Below are 23,148 nucleotides of genomic sequence, written 5' to 3'. Positions count from 1 at the left end.
TAATGAGAAATCTCACTGACTTGTTAGCTAACGTAAGATAGTTAACTTAGCAACAATCCACTTTAACAACCAATGTCACATCAGCGTCGCTCAAACTTATAGTCTGAAAAGCATAGCTGTATTTCAGATTTTTAAATATTAAGTGAAATTATTCAAGGTCAATTTATTATTTTACCTGGTGATTAAATTAAGTAGTGGTAAATCTCGAAGTATTTCACTTCAGGTCACTGTGTGGGATAATTTATCCAGCTTTATTGGAGTAATGAAAAAGGACATTGATGGAGGCCAATTAAGTTCATTTTTTCAATGTACATTTCCCTCTCTGTTGGAGGCAGTGTGCCGAAATAATTCTTTGACATACTTATCTACTCGAAAACAGGAAAAACCTTGTCAGGCTGTCCACATCTGAAAAGATTTCCTCCTGATCGCCGCTTTTGCCGGTTTGTTAGCGATATTGTTTTCCCTCGCGGTGGGCGTGGCTTTCGAAGTATGACGCGCTCCGCAGTGTCTCTATGGACAATATTGGACACAATGTAAAAAAAAAAAATGATATAGAAGTCCTTAAATATGAAGTACTTTTTAAAAATCATTTTATATAAGACAGTTTAGTCTAGGCTTAAAATGTCCTTATTTAAGTTATTCCTGATGCATATTCAATTTAATTAAATTGTTAGGGACTGATTATTTTCTTTTAGTATGCCTATGACTGTTTCTAATTTGATAAACATCGAACAGCAATGTGGGAAAGCATCTAGATCTGCTGATGTTGCTAAGAGACTGTAGGATTTTCAGTAGGTCCTTGTTGAACTGCACGTCTGTAATGCCTGTGTAACCTTTATAGGCCAGTTATGGAGCCCATCCTATAGGGAAAAATGTATTTTGTGATAAAGTATTATCTTGTGTGTGCAATATGCTATTGTGTGTGCACAATATATAAAATGTGCTTGCGCTGCATAAACAGTAATAAGTTAATATATAGAGCCACTGCCTTCTCTGAGATGTGATGTGGGAAAATTGTTGAGCAGGACAAATCCTTTATAAAGTCTATAATAACCCTCGAGTCGCCATATTGGCAACGATATAGATCATTAACTATCAGCGTCCTTGTCAATTGTTTCTTACTAACAATTGTTAGTAGTCATATCAAGTGTTGTCAAAGTTTTTTACCTTAACTAAAACTTTATGTATCAAAAGCCTGATTCAGCTAAATATATCTTTATTCAACAAATATTGGGATAATTTAACAAAATAATGATAAATTACATTATGAATATATTTTATTGTTCTCTATGCCAAACCTATTCATTTTGTCACTGATTCATTTTGTCACTGATTTTGTCACTGTTTCCAAGACTGTAAGCAATGACTTGTAACATCTTTCTACTCCAAACCTTTTGTCATCTCAGCACGTGCTGTTGTGAAAGATTTAGAGGTGTTGTCTGTATCACGACTGTCACAGAGAAACACTTCAACTTGTTACATTGTTTGCCAAGATACTCATAGCTGGCAGGCATGTAACTAGTACTAAGCTAGTTTTTATTTGTTTCATAACAGGTGACTCAGGTTTTCTTTCTGCTTCCATATGATTCATATTGATCAACAGATATGATGCAAAGGATTACTTAAGTATCAGTAAGAGGATTTCACGTACTTATGGATCTTTAAAGGACTCTGTACTGTAACCTTTTAACTGGGTTTAATGAATAATTGTACATATTTCTCTTGTTTTGTGTTTTTTTGTCCAAGTCTGGATAAGACAAAACTACAATAATCAAATGACTTGAAGACAATATATTTGAAACAGTTTGAGTAAAATAAAAATCTAAATGAGCCACAAAACTAAAACTTTGAGCCAGACCTAGATCAAAATAAGTAAAAAGTAAAATATACCCCAGTACTTTGCTGGCACAGTTGAATTAGTTCATTTGTATACTGCCTGTTTAGCACGTCAGGCAGGCTCAGGCAAGCAATCAAAGCCAGTGATTCAGGACATATCAGTTATTAGTTATATGACCTAGGTCTGATTTCATAATGTGTTGTTGAGATAAAAGTATCCATGTTATTATTTCATGGTAAACATTAATACATTTATTCCTGTGAAATTCCATTAAAAAGCTCCTCACATTTGTGTCAGGTTTCAAAAACACAACTGCAAAGACTCAATCAGGAGTTCAAACAAGAAGTCATTTAACGCAATCAGACAATCCCATCCCACCCAGTGCTGACAGACAAGTCTTTGCAGGGTTTGTGAAATGGTTTTACCTTTGGCCTGCCACAAGGACTGCTCAGACTTTGGAACCAGGGCAACACATTTGCAACTCCCAGTGATCGCATACAGTAAGGTGGGAGAACTATAAAAGCCAAAAGGCAAGAGCACGAAAACTAGTCTTCACTGAAAGAGGGGGACTCTCCTATCCTAAAGGCTTCCAGAGCTTCTCCAAACCCACCATGGGGGGTACCAAGCTCTGCCTTCTGCTGCTGCTGGGCACCTACACGTTAGCCCGTAAGTACTGATAGAGACAAGCTGTTTATTTAATATTACCTAATAGAAGTTATGGAGGTAGTGTAATCATTTAAGAGTTTCTTTCTAAAATGATAAATCTGTTTGGGGAAAAGAATGTTACCTGATGTTTATTGCTCAGTATTTAAAAGACAGAAGATTACATCTAAAATGTTGCAATTTTGTATGTAACAGACTAATAATTAGATTAATATTAAATAGTGAGCTTTATCATTAGTCATTGTAGCTGTCATATTATTTGTCATATTTCTCAAATGTGGGATCTCCTGTTTTGGAATGAAAATCTACAGTTGTTGACTAACACCAAGTAACTAAACAAAACATTTTTTCTGTCCATAGAACAGTACTTTGACAGTTCTCAGTTATATTACTGCTAGTATCATATTACTGATGAGCAAAACTCACAACACCTTATCTGAGCACAGAGATACACAGTTAGTCATGGTTGAATTATTTATTTATTTATTTATTTGTTCCGCTCATGGTAATGCACAGCTCCAGAAAAGAAAAAAAAAAAAAAAAAGCAATTCACAATCAAAACACAACTCAATTTGCACATTCATTGACCGAAAAGGAGCAGGGAGAAGAAAATCTAACCGTGATTGTATTTCATATAATATGTATTTGAATGATGCTCTTAGCAAAGACATTTAGATGAGGTTGGGGCTTTTTCAAATGTGTGGCATTCTGCTTTTCCCATCCTTTACAGAGCAAGATGTGGGGAATGCTGAGGAACAATCCCCAATGTGTTTTTGTAAGTTACAGTTTTATTGTAAACATTGTGATATGTGTAATTACTCTTTATAGCATTTAGGCATGATTTAGCTTGAGAAACTGAAATCACAACAAAAGAATAATGAATATGAACTGAACTTAGATTCTTAAGATTATGCATTGGACAAGTGATTGAAAAGATTGATTTTTTTTTTTCAAACTAACAGTAAAATCCATTGCCCAATTTACTTACTCAGAGCCGCCCTTTGTACCCTTACTGATGAGCTCACCAGTCGGCCATTATGCTCCCTTAGTCATCGCAATCCATTCCCTGTATTTAAAGCTATATAGAGTGTGTGGTTTCTTATAGCAGTGAAGACAGATTGTACAGTGTCAAACACTTACTGATCAAATGTTACAACACTCTAACTGATATTTCAAACTCTTTTTTTAGTGGCCAAACGGTTCAAGAACTTCAGAAGGTTTGTGTACGACTATGAAGCTGAGACCTTTAACGGAGTGAACGGAGCTTCCGATAACAAGAGTGGCCCCAAAGTCTCCTGCAGGGTACGTCTCACAGCCCCGAGCGCTACTGCCAACACAAGTGTCCTGACCCTGAACAGAACAAGGGCAGTTCTAAGAAAACTCCTTTTCCTCTGTTGTACAGGTTGAAATCGATGTGCCCCAGACCTGTAGCTTCATCCTCCGCACCACAGAGTGCTCTCTGACTGAGATCTATGATGTGGATTCAGCGGGGAACCTCGCGTCTCGTCCTGCTGCCGGGGCTCAGGCTTTCAAAGTCGCTATGGCAAAGTAGGTCATTTTTGTCATTCTCCCAACAAAGATTCAGTAATTTTTTGTATTAGTTAGTCCTAAAATTGAGGCCTACAGGATCAGAAAAGTTGAAAGTCACTAAAATGTTTTATATATATATATATATATATATACATATATATATATATCTATATATATATATATATAGATATATATATATATGTATATATTTATTTATTTAACCAGACACTAAGAGAAACAAATTCCTCTTTAGATCAGAAAATCTGTTGAGGGGGCAAGGTGTTGGAATTCAAAATGAAATAAAATAAAATAAACTCACAACGAGTAGGCAAAACAAGGACGCATTTCATAGAAACAGATAGGGCAACAAACAGCAGAACAACTGATGGTACAAGAGGAGAGGACAAGCTTAATGGCAGGTTGTAAATGATCTGTCCTCCCCAACAGGAACCCCTTGAAGATCGTGGTTGAAGGACAGACCGGCGTCAAACTCTTCCTTGAGGAGGATGAACCTACCAACATCCTGAACATCAAGAGGGGAATCGTCTCTGCCCTTATTGTGCCTGTAATGGAAGAGGAGAGGAATAACGAAATGGTAAGAACTGCTCCACTGGTAGTTCATTTCCTTATTGATGTGTTGTCAACATGTACAGCAGCTATCAATCAATTCAGGCCTGAGTAACCAAGGAGAGCTTGATTCTGTTTGTGGTGCAAAAACATGCAAAGATAAACAAGTTGTGCAATGAATAGATAAGCTGCCCCCGATCGCAGGTGATAACTACCACCCTGTAACATCATGTTCCCAGAATGCCAATCCTCAGCTGCAGGTCAAAGTCCTAGATAAGTTTATCTTGGTAATGGCATCACCTGCTCTCATAACGGGGGGTAATCTTTCTAGCTCGATAAGTAATCTGATTCATGACGATTTTTATTTGACAGAAAGCACGTTTAACAGATATGTTGTTGCAAGTTTTAGCGTTTGTTTTAACCTATTTAAGAAGCAGGCGGGTGGTGTTTACTGTATCAGATGTTTACTGCATCAGAACAACAGTAGTTGTCAAGTTTAGTAAAAATTCAAATACTCTCCTACAGTTTCTACCTTTTCTAGTCCTATGTGACAGACCCCACCCATCTGGCACTGAAGTAGGGCAAAACAAACCACAATTTAACAAAGGTCTGATGTTTAAGAATGTATTTTCTCCCATCTCCTCACTATCGATACCTCTCACCATTTTCAGGCCACCGTGCACGGAGTCTGTGCCACTGACTTCACTGTCAACTCCAGGGAGGACATCGCCACTGATGTGACTGTTACCCGGGATCTTTCCAAATGTGACAGCTTCAGCGCCCAGAGGGAACACACCAGCCCCCTGGCCCTCATCTCTGGCATGGTAAGAGCTGACTTCCACTTCTGAAAAACTTTTTCCGATATGCTGAGGACGACATTCTCAGTGGTTTGGGGAACTGGAAACCGAAAGCGTAAAGGTCAAAATGCTTTTACGACTTTGCTATTTTACTGCTATTTTACTACTTAACCACTGTCGTCAATTATTGATTTATATGAATGGTAAAAGTTTTTGTAATCTAACAAAACATGGATGTTGTCTCCCTGCCATCAGCACTACCCTCTGTCCAAGATGATCAGCAGCACCCAGACCTGCAACTACAGGTTTGACAACCAGAGGAAGCACATGACCACCGGAACCTGCACAGAGAAACACATCTTCCTGCCTTTATCTCGCCAGTAAGTTTGGACAGGACAAAGGAGCAATACAATAATAAAGGAGCACCTCATTCATCCAAATCTTTACACTTCCAAACAGACATTATTTTATATATGCATTTAAAGCATTTAAATGTAAAATTGTATAGAGGATTCTGCTGTATATGAATACATATTTCTTAGCTATATTGCTTGGAATTTGACTTCATTTCAGGATTTTGAACATTACATTCTCCTATATTTGCAAGCAGTTTTGACAAATGAGGATATTCTGTATTGAGAATAAAATTATTAAGTGTAATTCTTGCCTAATATTAGTCATGTGCTGACATATTTTCTTCTTCTGTCATTGAAAACAGGAATGAGTATGGAATTTCTACTCTGGTGAAGCAGACTGTGACATTTAGGGAGAGCAGCAAGATCAACGACAGAGTCTTTGACAACAGTGAGTGTTTAGGTTTTAGAGTATATTGTAATATATCAAAATATGCTCAATATGTCAAATGTGTCAAAATAGCCTGTGTTGTCTTACTGGTTCTTTGTTGTGATTCTCTAAAGATGAGGCCAACCTAAAGTTTTTGCCCATGGAGGCTGCTGACGACAAGTCCCCCATCCAGACCAAGGACGCTGCCATTGCCACAATGAGCGAGCTGAGCACCCTGGCACAGACCACTCAGGGCCAGGAGCGTGCCAGCCTCTTCCAGAAGCTGGTGTCCGAGCTCCGCGGCCTGAAGGCTGACATCCTGGGACCCGCTGCCCTTGAGATGATGGACATGTCCAACGCCCTGACCTGGCAAGCTCTGGCTCAGTGCGGCACCCCGGAATGCAGCAGCGCCATGCTGAGCATCCTCAGGACCTTCGACACCGCCGCCCTTGAGGTTGATGCCGCCATCTACGCCCTGGCACTGCTGCCTAACCCCTCCCGCCTCTTGGTCAAGGACATGCTGGCAATGGCTCAGTACAAGCAGAGCAAACCCATCATGTATGCCCTGAGCAACGTGGTCAGGAAGTAAGTGAAATTATCGATCATCTTTTCTGAGCTTTGAAGAAAGTCTTACTCATTTCTGTGACAGTGAATGCTGGATTCTGTTGTACATTTTCTAATCACAAGTGTCTACTTTGGTTGCTAGGCTATACCAGGCTGAGGGCAGAGTGACCCCTGAGATCACCGCTGTGTCTGAGTTCATGGCTTCCATTCTGGGCGCAGACTGCGCTGGGGAGAAGGAGCTGACCTTCCTGGCCCTGAGGGTGGGTGACCAGTTGTCAAATCAGCTCTGATGCACCCATTATAATATCACATTTTATGGCTATTACTAGTTCTATGTTTTTTCTGACTTCTTGTTCTATTCCATCCAAAATTGCAGGTTGTTGGTAACATGGGAGATGCAATGGAGGCTGCAGATCCTGCTGTAAAGTCCACCCTGCTGAAGTGCATGAGACAGCCTACCACCACACTGTCTGTCCAGCTGGCTGCCATCCAGGCCTTCAGACGCATGACTGTAACTGATGAGGTAGATAACTTGCAGTTGCCCCTCAACAGAAACGCAGTACAAATAAGTCACTTACATGTACTGATTTTACAGATCAGGTTTTTACACAACCTCCTTCATCCCAGCATACAATGACAGTTCCTGTTTGTTTTCCTCTCCAGGTTCGCTCTAACCTCCAGAGGGTCAGTCAGTACGGCAAGGGTGCCGTGCAGAAGCGCCTGGCAGCCTACCTGATCCTGATGAGGAATCCCGAGGCCAGCGACATTGAGATGGTGAAGAAGTTGCTTAAGCAGGAGCAGAACATGCAGGTCAAGGCCTTTGTGACCTCCCACGTCCACAACATCATCTCCTCCACAGATGCAGAGACCCAGAAGTAAGATTGGAGCGCCTTTACATTGAGAGTGCCTAAAGACAAATAGAAACTTCTTCTTGCTTGCTTTATATGGTGCCTCATTTCATCGAACCAACATTGCTGATTTAACAACCCGACTATTTGGATTTAGCTTCTAATTTTCATTTTCCTCCTCAGGCTGGGTAAGAAGATAATGGATGTCCTGCAGAACACTGATGTCGCCACTCACACTGACTATACCACAATGTCCCGCAACTACAAGCTGGGAATGGCACATGAAAGCATGCAGGCCAACGTTCAGGGCAACATCGTCTTTGACCCCACCAGCCAACTGCCCAGAGAGGTCTTGCTGGAAACCACCCTGAAAGCCTTTGGCTACAACATGGATATGTGGGAGGTATGTAAAACAACATTTGTTATAGTAATTGGTTATTATTGCTATGATTCCATCAGAACTGTGCTGGGTCAAATAGTAGTTACAAATAATATTTAAGTGTTGGCTTGGGGTACCAGATGAGTGGGGTTTCCACCTCTAGAACATTTGGATAATAAAAGTATACTTAATTGACTTGAGGTGCTTTCCTGTTATTGTGTAAACTTTCTGGCACATATTGTTTTATCCTATTTGGCAAAACACTCCCATCTGCCACTGAAGTAGTACAAAACTAACCATAAATAGCTTTTGCAAACACTATTTGGCCCAGGCCCAGATTGTATCACAGTAAACCCACACTATTCCTGAATCTAATTGTTTTATTGGCCTGTAGGTTGGTATGGAAGGAAAGGGCTTTGAGCCAACCATCGAGGCTCTGTTTGGAAAGAATGGGTTCTTCCCAGACACTGTGTCCAAGGCTCTGTACTGGGCCGGAGATAAGATGCCAACCAAGATCAATGAAGTTCTGGAGAAATGGACTGCTCCCCTGAGAACAGAAGGACAGAAGGTATAACTTGTGTATTGTGGTATTCATTCACCTATTTTTTTTCTGTTACATGCCCTATGTTTGTGTAATTTTATCAATTTGTGCTGATACCACCACCACTGAACTCAATGGAACTCTTTCCTAAGGTGCCTGAAAACCTTGTGAGGGAAATTGTACGCAACTTCATGAAGCTGGCAAAGGATCTGCAGAGTCAGGAGTCCCCAGAGGCCATGGCCTACCTTAGGATCATGGGAGCTGAGCTTGGCTACATCAAGCCCACCGATCTGAAGTTCATCGCTGACAACGCAAAAATGTATGCAGAGATTTTCCTGAAGACTATTCCTACCCAGGTACTCCCCTTCGCTCACTTCGCCCACTCCACATAACACCTGCCCAGCAAATTATAAATCCTTTTCTTTCCCAGAGTGAGAGAACATTCAATTTAACCATGGCATTCATTCTTTTCATTAGGCCATGATGAAACTGATGTCCAGCACTGACAATGAGATCTTCGCCCATTACATCTTCATGGACAACAAATTCACCTTGCCAACAGCATCTGGCTTCCCTCTTAAGTTTGCTCTGTCTGGCATCTTTGCTCCTGGTGCAAAGGGAGGCATTCGCATGACACCAAACATGGTAAATATCCAACAATCAGAAAAATGATGATTGTGATGTTTTGAATGATTATGTTGTTATTGTTTACATCTTTAGAGTTTGTTGATTTTTTTTCAAAACGCCATTAAAATGTATTATTATCCGTAGTAGTAGTGGGTTTGTGTTGCATATTTTCTAAATGATTGTCATGACTCTGCAACCTATTTCATGTCATTTGATCTATTTATTTCTTTACAGAAGGAAGTGTCCTTCATGCCTTCTGTGGGAGTTGAGTTTGTGACTCAGATGGGAGTCCATGTCCCAGAATTTGTTGTCTCCACTGTTGAGATGCACACCAACATGTACCACGAGAGCGCTCTCAATGCCAAGGTCACCATGGACCAGGACCAGGTCCAGCTGTCCGTCCCCGCCCCACAGGGCACTACCAAGCTCTTCAGAGTCAGGTACTAAATAACAGCAGCAGAACATAAAATGAATGGATATATATTATATATAATATAGGGAATTGATATGTACATTATTTGACCTGCTAAATTTTGAATATGTTTACTTTTTTGTTAAAGAGCTTGACTTGTGGATGGCAAAGGTTTTTTGGCTTAGATTTTCTTTTACTTTGTTAACCTGTTTGTAAGTCAGGCTTATTTTTTAATAGCTCAGCCAATATATTTCAGAAAGAAAATAATTTTTTTTGCTGTTCTCTCTTTGAAATAGCAATAAAGTGCTGATTGTGGGCGGTGGCCATGCTGCCGTGATCCCAGACAATCAAGGTTCTTCGAGCTGCAGCCCTCTCTTCCCTGGAGTCAAGTACTGCACCAAAACACTCTCCGCTAGTGCTGGCGATAACACTGCTGCTCCTTACTTCCCCCTCAATGGAGAGACTATGTAAGTTATAGTGTGAAGACTGCATGTGTATATTTGGTCAATGTACTATTATTGATGACATGACTACCATTCTTAAAGTGACAAGTGCCGCTGTAATTTGAAATATTTCCAGTTGAAACTGGATGTTGGGGCGGGACATAACACGGGGAGGGACAGTTCAAAAGTGTGCAGGTTGAGTCACAACAAACATCGGGTCCACAACCATGATGTCTAAAGAAAAGGAAACGGGGTTGGGAAACACCCAAAAATGCACTGCCGTGCCATGTTGCTACTTTCACTTTGAAAGTTATGAAGTTGCTAGTTTTATATGTTGGGAGGAGGGGTATTGTTCAAAAATCTGTGACCGTATTATTGGTTGTTAACTTTTTTGGCATTTATGGTTAAATAGGTGTACATTCGGATAGGAGAATTAGCTAACAAGGTGAAAAAGTCATCAAAGTCTTTCAAGTTTGTTCTTTATACCCTAGGTTTGCTGTAGACATCCTGCCCACTAAAGGGGTCACTGAGTATACTGCCACCATTGCCTATAAGCTCCTCAGTGAGGGCAAGGACGGCCGCCAGAAGATTGATTCTCTGAAGATGACCTTAAGAGCTGAGGGTAAGAACATCATATTTGGAAAAAAAAAAAATCCACTAAGCCATTTCTGCAAGTCATAACCTTCTTGTTAATTTTGTATGGTTAAATACATAAGCTTTTAAGTCATACTTCTTCTCACTCTGTGGTTTTAGGTGCTGAGTCAACTGAGGCCACAGCCACCATGAAATACAACAGGAACAGGAATGTCTTCACCACCCAAATTCAGATCCCTGACTTTGATGTGGAGGCCGGCATCAGGGTGGGCATCACCGACAGCAGTGCCAAAGGCAAATCTATTACCCTTGAGATCTCCAACAAGAACATCCCTCAACTGTCTCTGATCGGCCGTGCCAAGTGAGTAGACCTTGTCTGTTGCCTCTATGAAAACTTTGTTCAAACACTGTCAAGTTAATAAATTGTATGATTAATATAAAACAATGTAACACTTCCCTTGTCTACATAAAATAGGCTTTATGCAGACTTTTTGAAATGAACAAATTGTTTGACTACATCATGGTTTTGCTCATCACAGGCTTCAGGCCATGACTGATGGCATGCTGCAGGTTCAGCTGGTAGTCCCCTCACTCAAGACTAATGCTTCCGTCACAGCTACCATGAGCAATGCTGAGGGACTCACCATGGAGATCAAGAGTGATGTCAAGCTCCCAGAGACCTCCTCCATTCAGGCAGTCATCTTCAAATATGGTACGCCAGTGTAACATTTCTTTTTATGGAATTCAGAGACTAATGTTTGCAGGGATTTGTCCACATGCCGTTTCATGAATGTTGACAGGTAAAATTGTACGTTTTGTATTTCAGGTGAGGAACAAGCTGAGGTTCAGCTGATGTCCAACATGAATTCTGATACCAAGATCCTCGTGTCTTACACTGAAGCCTTCCAGGCCTGGCTCAGTCAATTTGCAGAGGATGTCATGGACCAGAGGGTGGTCAACACTGACATGAAACTGCGTCACATCTTCACCAAGGCTCTTGAGGTGAAAAAATATCATCATTATTAGCATTTTAGCAGACCCCTAAATTCTTCAACAAAACATCAACTCTTCTAGACCACTTACATAATTTCTAGACAAAATCATGAGACATTTGATGTTTTTTGAAACAGGCCAGCAATATCTGGATGGACAAGATCACAACTGATGGTCCCTATCTTCACACTCTGAGGAACAGTATGGCAGAGGTGGCAATGCCCTCCATGCCTGACAACCTGTTCATGAACCTGTAAGTAAAGCTCACAATCAACAAGTTGTTCTGCTTCTTAAACTAGGAATTACTCCCTTTTCCATGTACAGATATCATGAAAAATACACAGCTGCATTTCTATGAAATCATAAAATAAGCACAGCTCTCACTTTTTCTATTGCACATTGAGGGTTACTTTACAATTTAATGTCTATGGATCTAACAAATGCTCTATTTCCATCCTTTCACCAGTGAAAGCACATTCAGATACCAGTTCAACAAGGACCATATGACCATCAGTATCCCTCTGCCTCTTGGAGGCAAGTCATCTGAGGAGCTGAGGATACCTCCTATGCTCACCACCCCACACATGTCTATGCCTCAGATGGGCCTGGAGCTTACCCCCAGGGAGATCCAGGTGCCCACCTTCACCATCCCCTCTGAATATGATCTCACCGTGCCACTCATGGGTATGGTGGAAGTGTCTGCCAAGGTCAACAGCAACTATTACAACTGGGAGGGAATGGCTTCTGCTGGCAACAACACCGCAGAGTCTCCTAGCTTCCTGGCCAAGTTCAAAGTCGTGGCTGACAGTCCCATGGAACTTCTCTCTTTCACATCTGAGGGTAACTTGATCTTTCTTAGTAGCTTTATTTATCATGAATGTGTTCTTTAACAGAATGTAAATAAAATGATTCATATTTTACTGATTTGCCTTACCTGTCTTGTTTTAAAGGAGCTGCAGAGATTAGTGACACACCAGAGGAAACTCTGAAGTTCACCATTGATGGTTCCCTGAAGCACAAGCTCATGGACACAAGTTTTGGTGTGTTGGAAACCGTTGCTATCTCAGACAAAGTATTGTCAACTGGAAGCTACAAGATCCAGGCCTTCAGCCCTCTGGGTCTGCAGTCATCTCTGGATATCACCTCTCAGTGCTCCCTAGCCTCAGACATGCTCACTGGAGATGCCAACATGGACGCAAGTCTGTCTGTTGGATCCATGCCTGCCAGCACCACCTATTCCCAGTCTTTTACTGTTGAGCCCATGAAGAAAGAAGCAAGAATTGAGTCCACACTGAGGGTGAACTCTGCAATCCTGGGGGTTGTGAACAAGGCCAAGGCAACATATGCAAATGAGCAACTTCTGATTGAGTCTAACACCAACATGAACAATGGCCCTATCAAGCACACCACCAAATTTAGCATTGGCTACAAAGACGCAGAGCTTACAATCCATTCTGACTCTGTGACCAAGGCTGATGAGAGGATGCTTCGTAGTCAGGTAGACATCACTGCCTCTACAGCACAGGCCAGCATCAGGATAGAGAATCAGGCTGATGATACAGAGAATCGTGCTTACTCTTTGCTCTCTGGGTCCATGAACCCCTCTGGCATGGAGATCAATGCTGATGCCTCCATTAACATCTTTGCAAGCCGTGCCTCTCACAAGGCAACCCTGACCCTGAACATGGACGGCCTGACCAGCAGCTGTACCACAACTGCACAGAGCAGCCCAATGACCTTTGAGAATGTTTTCCATGGTGGAGTTGACACCACTGGTGCCACTATGTCTATCACCACTAAGGGAGCCATTAAGGAGAACACAGCTGAGCTCAATGTTGAGGGGAAGATTAGAAGCTCAGAGGTCTATCTCAACAGCATGTTCAAGGGCAACCTCTTTGATGCCAGCACCAGGAACAGGGTGAACCTCAGAGTGAATGAAGATGGCTTGACCTTCTCCAACAACCTGGTTGGATCTCTTAACGAGATGAAGACTGATAACACACACTCCCTAACGCTTACTCTCAGATCCCTTGCCCTCCGCTCCAAGACTGACAACTTCCTTAATAAGAAGAACTCATACAAGCATGACATCACAGTTGACATGGAACTTTTCACTGCCTCAGTCATTGTGAAAAATGACCTGAAGATCATGGCTGTCGACTTTGTGAATGAAGCCCAGTTCAAGGCAGAGCCCTACAACATGGAGCTGACTGGGACAATGACAGGAGTCTTGTCAGAGGAAGAGCTCAGGCACACCTATGAAATCAGATTTGTTGACATGATCCTCTCTGCGAAGTGTAACACCAATGGTAAACTCCTGGCATCTCACATGACACATACCACTGACATCGAGGTTGCTGGTCTCAGCATGAAGTTCAACAGTGTTGCTAACTTCAACTCACCATCTCTTCGTCTGGACAGCACTGTCAAGACTGTTGCTGAACCCTTCACTCTGACCATTGATGCCATTTTCAACTCAAATGGTGCAATGTATCTGTATGGACAACAGAGTGGTGAACTGTACAGCAAATTCCTTCTGAAGGCAGAGCCAATGGTTTTCATGCAGTCATTTGAGTGCAGAGCCTCAACCACTCACGAACTGGAAAATGGAGCCTCCATCAAGACCAATATGGACAACAAGTTCAACAGTCTGATGAGTCTTGAAGAGCAGAGTGTCACAATGAAGATGGCATCCAAACTAAACAACCATGCTCTTGATCAGGAAATGACTGCCTACAACAATGCAGAGAGAATGGGAATGGAGCTCAAGGGAGCTGTCTCCACCACCCTCTTCAACAAAGCTAGTGAGAACCATGACTACTCCATCTCTGGATTTGTCAAATATGACAAGAACAGTGACAGCCACTTCATCCAGATCCCATTCACTGAGCATCTGCCTGCAGTCATTGAAGAGGTGAAGACTACCATCATGAGGCTGATGGACCACAGCATTGAGATGCTGAAGAATATTGATAACAACTATGAAATCAGTGCCAAGGTTCATGAGAAAATATCAGAACTGAAAGAGGTCATTGATACATTTGACTTCAAGCTGTTTGTCCAAGACCTGAAAAACTTTATCAGCTCAATGGCAAATCACTTCACCAACCTTATAGCCAAGTTCCCCTCTGAGGAAATCATTAATGTGCTGAAATCAGTCAAGGACACTTTCATGGCATGGATTAAGAAACACAACATTGCCAACAAGATCAATGCAATTTATGCCAAAATAGAAGAAATCCTGTCCAACTATGAGGTTGAAAAGATTATTGAGACTATCATGGATGAGGCTGTTAAAATTATGAAGCAGTACCAGGTCAGGGAAAAGATTCAGTCTGCATTTGCTGCTCTCAAGTCAATTGACATCCAGCCTCTGCTGAACAGAATCATGGTACCTGTGAAAGAGTTTATGAATCAACTGTATGGCTTTGACTTCAAGCAACTGATTGATGACATGAGTATCTATTTCATTAGAATGGTACAGAAAATCAAATCATTTGATTATGACACATTCACCATGGAGCTGAAAGAGAAGGTCACAGAAATGAGCAAGATTCCCTGTTTTGGAAAACTCTATGGAGAGTTCAGAGTTGTCTCACCTGACTACAGCCTCAGGACGACAGCTGAGCTGCAGAACACCACAACTGCACCAGTCACACCAGAGTTCACAATGAACCTCAACTCACAGGCCACATCTACTTTTGACGCCCTTGCCTACACTCTGGATGCCAGCGCTCATTTTGCTGTGCCCAAGATGAGTCGTCTGTCTGTCTCTGAGAACATCAAGGCTGTGCACACAGCTTTTACACTTGACCACCAGGGAACAATGACTTTCTATGGACTGTCAGCTCAGGCTTCTGCTAAAACTACTGCCAAGGCCACAACTGAGATCTACGTAGCAGAGCTTGTCAATGATGCATTCTTTGCCATGGAAAATGGAGTTTCTGCCACTGTGGAGACTGCCTATAAACATGAAGTCAACATGCCATCCTTCGACATCTTCAGTGAAGCATCCATCAACCAAAAGGCCGTTGTCCTGTTTGAAGCTGGCACTGCTAGTCTGACCATCAATAACCTGGGCAACGGAAAATATGCAATTCAGGACTACTCGGACGAGGCAACTCACAAGAGTGACATGGAGGTAGTCATGGATCTCCACACTGTCAAAGTGACTTTCTCTGGAGCAACAAACTGCAGCTACTTCAAAATGAATCAAAATGTGGATGCTGAAATCTGCATTTTCAGCCATGTTATTATTGATGCCAGGGCTGAGACAAAAACACCCTTCATGAGGAACAGTGTTGCAGAGCTCAAAGTCCAGGCTAAGGTTGAAGACCTGAAGATTGATTTCACTGCCTCTCATAATGCAGAGCTGGTTGGACAAGTTGAGGGAACACTCTCAAACTCAGTCCTTGCTTTGGTCACACCAAATGAGCTTATGTTTGACACCAAGAACAAGGGAAATGCCAAGGTTGCCCTTCCATTCAAGCTGTCTGGAAAGGTGGATCTCCAGAATGACATTGCTCTTACCCTGAACTCTGAGGTACAGCAAGCTAGCTGGACAGGTCTGGCTAGATTCAACCAGTACAAATACTCCCATTACTTCACCATGGATAATGGTGAGAGGGAAATTCACATCTTTGCCCAGATTAATGGAGAAGCCAATCTTGATGTGCTGAAAGAGCCTATCACCATTCCTGAAATGACTGTGCCATTCTTTGGTGTGATGATACCAAAACTGGAAGGCTACTCTCTGTGGGAAGATGCTCACCTGAGCAAGTTCCTAACCACCACTCAGCAGACCTTTGACATGGATGCCAAGCTGAAGTACATGAAGAACCCTGATATGATCACCATTGACATTGATATGGAACCAATCATTAATGTCATAAATACAAATGTCAGGATTGTGCACAAGAACATGCTTGTTGGCAAGGATAAGGCTGTTGCCATCCTCACTACATCTTATGACAAAGCAAAGGCAGAGTATGAAAAATACAGCATTGAGATGCCCAAAACCGTTACTGTGCCTGCATACAAAGTTCCAGTGATGAATGTTGAAGTGTCTTCTTTCACCATCCCCCTGCCTGACTTCAGTCTCATCACAATGCCTGCTCTGCATGTTCCATCTGCCCTTAGGAAGCTGACTTTTCCAAAAATCACTCTGCCCAAAATGCAGAAGAGCATCATGATCCCTGTCATGGGTGATCTGACCTACGAGTTCTCCATGAAGACAGCTATGATCACACTCAAAACTGACGCTAGTATCATCAACCAGGGTGACATCATCATCAGACTTGATGCTTCCTCATCCTCTGAGTTTGAGGTTCTGACCGGTAAGATTGAGGGCACCACCACCATGAACAGAGTCAATGGAATGAAAATGGCCTCCGTCCTGTCTGTAAAACATATGATGGTAGAGGGAAACCATGACAGCACCATCAGCATCAGTAAAGGCGTTGTGGATACTTCCATCACCAATTCAGCAAAGGTCAATCTGCCTGTCCTGATGATGGAAATCAACCAGGAGATATTTGGAAATCCACAGGAAGGCCTCATTCTTTCTCTTTCCTCTCCATCTGCGGGACTCCTTGGACTTCAGGTGCAGACTAAGCGCCCAGCCCAAGTGAAAGGAAGACTCTATGGTCGCTACCCGGTAAGAGACAGAGTCTATACTTAATTTATTTGCTTACTATATTAGTGATGTTTGTGATTTCAATTAAGCTGATGATGTCCATATCAATGCTGCTATGATTATTTACTTATTTATATTTTGTTCCTTTTTTTTACTTTTTCACAGTCCGAGCCCACAAAAGATGTTGATATCTTGGCTGTGAAGATGTCTGTGGTGAACTTTGAGAAGCTGAGCCTTCAGACAACCTGGAATATGGAGATGCCCTACGAGATGATGCTGAGAACGAAGAAGATCGTGCCCGCAGTCAAGAAAATGATGTCTACTCCCATTATCATAACATTCATGGGAATGAGTAAACTTGCTGAACAGGCAACAAAGCAGGGTCAAATCATGTTCAAGAGGGCTGCTGACAACTTGGCAACATTAAACCTTCCTAAAATGACCACAACAGTCACAGACAACACCATTATGATCCTCAAAGAGTACCAAAAGAACATTGAAATTCTTCTTGATGCTGCTATTAAATTCCTGAGAGAGACCAAGTTCCAGATCCCCGGATATGATGAGAAGCTGTCTGGACTTGAAGTGTACCAGAAATTTAGTGCCTTTGTTGCCGATGTATCTGAGGAGGCTATCCAGAAGATTCCAGAGTTCTTTGCTTCCAAGTTTGAAGCAATGCTTGATCATTTCAAAGCCATTAGATTCACTCTCCCTGGCTCTAGCTACATTGTCAGCGGACAAGAAATTCTAGATGATTTGTTGGTAGCACTGAAGAAAATCCAGGGCCAAGTGATTGTCATTGTGAAGAAACTGGGAGATATCCAGCTGGAAGACATCATTAAGAAGTTGTCTGAATTCATGCATTTTACCGTTGACAAAAGTGAGAAACTTCTCCAGACCCTAAAATCTCAGAATGTAGAGAAGCTCTCCACTTGGGTAAATGATGTATACACTGACGCCATGAACTCCCGTGTCCTGAATGATATTGGCAATCAGGTTAGAGATGCTCGCAGAATTGTTGTGGCATACATAAATGTTGTGAGAGCCAAGCTCCAGGAAATGTTTGCTGATATGTCTCTTGAGCAGCTCCATGCTGACATCCAGTCCTGGATTGACTCCTTGGTCAAATACTTGAATGCTTTCCACAACAATGTCATCGAGCTCCTTAAGGAGAAAAGCAAAAATGTTGAGCCTTTTGTGAGAGTAAGTGACAGACAGATGGATATTGATATTCCTTTTCCATTCATTGCCAAATTCAACTAAATGACTGTATAGTCAACCAGGATATGCTGTCCAAGAACACATTTGGAAAGACTGTTGTACCTGTCATGTAACCAGCAAGACAATAATAAGCCTAAATTATTCTTTAACAACATACAAAAATGTATGCCAACAGAAGACAAGTCTGTACCCATGATGCTTGTCTCCCTACATTATTTTTTAAATTAATAATTTTGTTTATTATTTCACAGTAGACTGCAATTTGTTCTGATCCTACTGTGCTTCCCTTGTGTCTTGTACTATTTAAAAAACAATATGAAGACTTCAATAAAGACAATTTCTACTGCATAAAACATCTCTGTGCATTTTCTATATGTAATTTAAAGCAAATGTTCAAAAACTTAACAGCTGATGTCTTGGCAGGTTTAATAGAAGTTGACTGCAAATGAAGGTACTTTTTTATATGCCGTTATTACACACTGGTAATGGTAATAATCTAATATTCCTTCAGAGGGTTTTATGGGGTATAAATTGGTGTTTTCCTGGCATGAAGCATTACAGCTTGAGTCAAAGAGGCTTCCCCAAAGCTCAAAAGGATATTTCTGCCAAGTTATTCATTAGAAACTATCCATTGAATGAAGTCACAATATGGTATAATTTTATACAATCCAGTGTACCCACCCACTTAGTCATATGGTATCCTCAGGTCTAAATATAGAAGACATAGCTTCTGTGACACACATGCTCCCTTATCCCAAATGAGAATAAGTATGGATATTGAATCATTGTAGTTTTGACAGTTATTGTTAACAATGATAAGAAGCCAAGCTCTAAAAACTATTCCCCCTTTGGAATCCAATTAGTTAACCATTGCATGCAATAAAAGTGCAAGTGAATTAATTCACAGAGAATGTCACTCAATTGGATGATTGAAGTTCATATGAGTTCTTTGTCAATTAATATACAACTTCATTTTCAAGAGTATTTTTAAACTAATGGCAACTGTAACGGAGTACATCGACTATTCCTCTTTGGTGTGAAAAAAAGGTTAAAGAATGGAAGAGTAGAGATGGAGACATACATTGATTCATTTATTGACTGTTCCAGAACAAACTATTTATTGGCTGTTCCCTTACATTCTGTATTGTTTTTCCACTTGTTCTTTCCATTTGTTTCTTTTTAAGAAGTCAAACCTAGAATGTGTGGTGTTATTACATTAATGTGGTCATAATTTAATATGCAAAGATACATTTTTAGACATGTTTCACTGATTTTCAGTATTGTTGTGTAGGTGAGGTTTCTTTTTACTCCACAATGCCATCTATTGTTTTATTGTCTGCTATTGAGAAGAAACAAAATGAAAATTACATTCAAATTGAAAAAAGTTTGACTCAACCTTGTAAAATGTTATATTGTCCTCTGTAAAACTTTTGTCACTCTAAACAAAGTCCAAGGCGTTCTACTGTTGACAGAAAATCTAAAAGCCTTTATTTAGGACATAGCAAGATTAAAAGAGAAAAATTATATTGTCTGATAATTGAACTGAGTACGATAATCAAACATTAGAAATTAGAGGGGGCGGTGGGGGGGCCTGGGGTGGAACATTAACCTGTCCAGTACAATGCATTCCTGTCCTGTAAGTCAGCAAAAAGCCCAGCAACAGAGAAAAAGGAAGAATGTGACTTTTACACCATCGTAACTCTGGCTGGATTTACACAGGCATGAAAGATCCTGTGGTTGTTTAATCAACCATAGAGCTACAGCTATAGTTATTAAAACATTAGATGTTTCACAAAAAGACAAAATTCAAGTATTTGTTACTGAAACTTCACCCTTAACAGAATAACCTTAACACCCTTATACATTGTGAATCCACCATGGTTTTTACATTGTAAAAAGGATCCCCAGTTGCCTTGCAATAGTCTCCACAATTGATGTTCATAGCTGTCATTTGAACAAGCACTCCCACCACTATAAGAGAACAGTTACGCAACACTTCGGTATGGACACACAGCGAACCTGAGCTGAACTCATTCAACATGTGTGAAATAAGTTGATCTCTGTTGCTTATGTTCACATTAACGTATTAGGAACTTGACAATTTGTAATTACTTCCATCCAAATTTTTAATGGCCTAGATGACTTTAGGGTGTGTGTATGATTGGCTCATAAAGCTCTGGTGTAGCCCACTGAGTTCTTCACTTGTCTTTTCATGAATCCTCCTTTCACAACTTGTTTCACTGAGCAATACTGAATCACTCACATACTAATCCTTCTCTTGACAATATCGCCCACATAACTGTACATGGAGCTGTAGCTAAATAAAAAAAACTCAACCAAGTCTTCCCAGTCTTTTTGATAGCCAACACATTTCGCTACAGGATGGGCTAGAATTGTCATCACTTTACAGATTGCAGAAACCTGGTGCATTCAGTGCCTCAAGTGTTTTTGTTCAGGTGAGCTGTGATGAAAAGCAGTCCTCTTGTCCTCATGCTTGCTCAGCTCATGCTGCCTTGTTTTTTCAGGCTTCTGAGCTTATTTCCTCCTATTGTGCTGTAACACTAGTTCTAGGACACTTTGTCCCTATATAACCTCCTTCTTTTCCACATGTCTTTTCCCAAAACCAAGCCTGTCACTCTGGTCACCACGAAGCATGAAAATTGGGGTAGAAGCATAATGTTACTCAGCAACCTATAAACACTAATTTCTGGTCATTTAATATTGTACTACATATAACTGTAATATAATATATCCCTGACAATTTGTAAACCTAAATTGGACAGGATGGTTATCCCTTTTCAACACTGGTAGATGTATAGTCTCTTTGACCTGTGTTAGAATTCAGCCTGTTACATAACATTAACAACCAATATCCAGGCATTTAATACTGTGGAATCAAAAAAGTATCTAAAACACTCCTTTTGGACATGGTTACAATTTACAAACTTGAGTCATATGGGCTCACATAGGCCATGAATGTAAGCTAGGTCTTTATTCAAAAAGCATAAAACAGCAGAAGCAACTATACAGAGCATAATACACCATGGACGTTGTTGCTTTGACTCTGCCATACTTTGTGAGTATTGGGTTGGGTGCTAATGTGTCCAGCTGCAGAGCAATTCCCCAAACTTGTAATAGCCATTTTACAATACAAAGTGGACATAAATAACGAGTGCAAATTTGACTGCCTTGCTGAATGACAACAATCACCTTGGCAGAAATGCGTGAGGCAGACACTTCAAAGCAAATCAAATAAAAAAGACAACACTGTTGTGCAATTGAAACCTTGGCTCGAAAGCTGGCCTTTAGCCTCAGTTCATCACCATGAAGCCATGACCACGTTAGGGGAGACAGCGTCCACTGAAGTTAGGTGGTGGCTTGTTGTCTGTCCTTTTTGCCCCTGCCCCAGTCATACAACTAGGATCATGTGGCCTATGGAGGACATGCTGTCACCAGTACATTTTAGACACCCGGATACCAGCTGATTATCGGGTGTTTTAGAGCGAACTTCTTTTCAGTCATTAGTTTTGGTTCAACCAAGGTCATCTGATTGCAGGAAGAATCCAAACTACGGTCACTGCCCATGCATGTTCAGACACCAGGAGGTCCCAGCGGGGAAAACCTCTCGGCTGTACGTCGGAGTTCTCCGGACAGCGTCCATTCACGACAGGACACAGCAGTTGGCACAGTTACTAGTTGGTTTTTGTCGTTTTTGTAAGGCTGCCCGTGTTGCAGTCTCGAACACTTCCCATATCCCATCCTTGGTTTTAGCGGAGCACTCCAAATAGTCATATGCGCCAATGCGCATGGCCATGGCTCGCCCGTCCTCCGTCTTCACCGGCTCCTGTTTCAGTCTGGACAGCTCGTTCTTGACGTTCTCGTCGTTGCGCAAGTCTTTTTTGTTGGCGACTAAAATAATGGGTACGTTCGGACAAAAGTGTTTGACTTCTGGCACCCACTTTTCGGGGATGTTTTCGAGGGAGTCGGGGCTGTCCACGGAGAAGCACATCAGAATGACGTCGGTGTCCGGATAGGACAGGGGCCGCAGCCGGTCGTAGTCCTCCTGGCCCGCCGTGTCCCACAGAGCCAGCTGGACCTGCTTGGTGTCCACCTCTATGTCCGCCACATAGGTCTCAAACACAGTTGGCACATACACCTCGGGAAACTCGTCTTTGCTGAACACGATCAGCAGGCATGTTTTCCCACACGCGCCGTCCCCCACCACGACAAGTTTCTTCCGTATATCTGCCATTTGTTGCTTCTTTTCTGCCTATTGTACAAATGTAACATCCGAAATGAAAATGTAGCCTAATGTATCCAGTTCCGTTGCTTTTATAGCCTGTGAGGAAAAGAGACTGGGCTGAGTTTTTCCCGTAGCCAGAGCTCGTCTCCCAACTACAGCTCCTTTACCAGTAACAACGGCGCTTTCTTTATAAAGCGCAGGAGTGCTTTCCTAAATATAGCAATCCAATCGGAAATAGGGAGGTGAGATCACAGTTTGTAAAGGAAGAGGTGATTGGATCTCATGGTTTTCCCTGATGTAGAGGAGGGTCATGTACCACTAGGACCCACCCGACCCAGGATCAGCTAAAATCTACCAAGTATAACTGCATGATGGACACTGGTCTAGGCTATGCTACATTATTTTTGTAATTCCCCTTTAACATGACTCATATTATGAGCGCAGTTGCTATTGAAACATTGTTCCACACGT

At 41.6% G+C, this 23,148-nt stretch overlaps 2 protein-coding genes across 2 annotated transcripts; one reads left to right on the top strand and one right to left on the bottom strand.

The window, feature by feature from the left end:
• Positions 1 to 2,445: 2,445 nt before the first annotated feature.
• Positions 2,446 to 18,476, top strand: LOC139928390 (apolipoprotein B-100-like). The gene is made up of 26 exons (XM_071920933.1): positions 2,446 to 2,503; positions 3,231 to 3,275; positions 3,690 to 3,802; positions 3,903 to 4,048; positions 4,478 to 4,625; positions 5,269 to 5,421; positions 5,650 to 5,774; positions 6,113 to 6,198; positions 6,312 to 6,762; positions 6,884 to 7,001; positions 7,118 to 7,264; positions 7,405 to 7,616; positions 7,773 to 7,992; positions 8,363 to 8,536; positions 8,662 to 8,865; positions 8,987 to 9,154; positions 9,371 to 9,576; positions 9,845 to 10,015; positions 10,483 to 10,613; positions 10,745 to 10,946; positions 11,125 to 11,297; positions 11,412 to 11,587; positions 11,716 to 11,831; positions 12,045 to 12,418; positions 12,529 to 17,234; positions 17,379 to 18,476. Exons 1-26 carry the CDS (start codon positions 2,449 to 2,451, stop codon positions 18,474 to 18,476), a joined length of 9,918 nt encoding a protein of 3,305 aa, XP_071777034.1. The 5' UTR covers positions 2,446 to 2,448.
• A 1,423-nt stretch (positions 18,477 to 19,899) lies between these two features.
• Positions 19,900 to 22,857, bottom strand: LOC139927094 (rho-related GTP-binding protein RhoB). The gene has a single exon (XM_071919101.2). The coding sequence runs from the start codon at positions 22,684 to 22,686 to the stop codon at positions 22,096 to 22,098; it is 591 nt and encodes a 196-aa protein (XP_071775202.1). The 5' UTR covers positions 22,687 to 22,857; the 3' UTR covers positions 19,900 to 22,095.
• Positions 22,858 to 23,148: the final 291 nt, after the last annotated feature.

Source organism: Centroberyx gerrardi, chromosome 18 (genome assembly GCF_048128805.1).
Source record: "Centroberyx gerrardi isolate f3 chromosome 18, fCenGer3.hap1.cur.20231027, whole genome shotgun sequence".
Taxonomy (NCBI): Eukaryota; Metazoa; Chordata; class Actinopteri; order Beryciformes; family Berycidae; genus Centroberyx; species Centroberyx gerrardi.
This window is presented reverse-complemented; position numbering and strand designations above follow the sequence as displayed.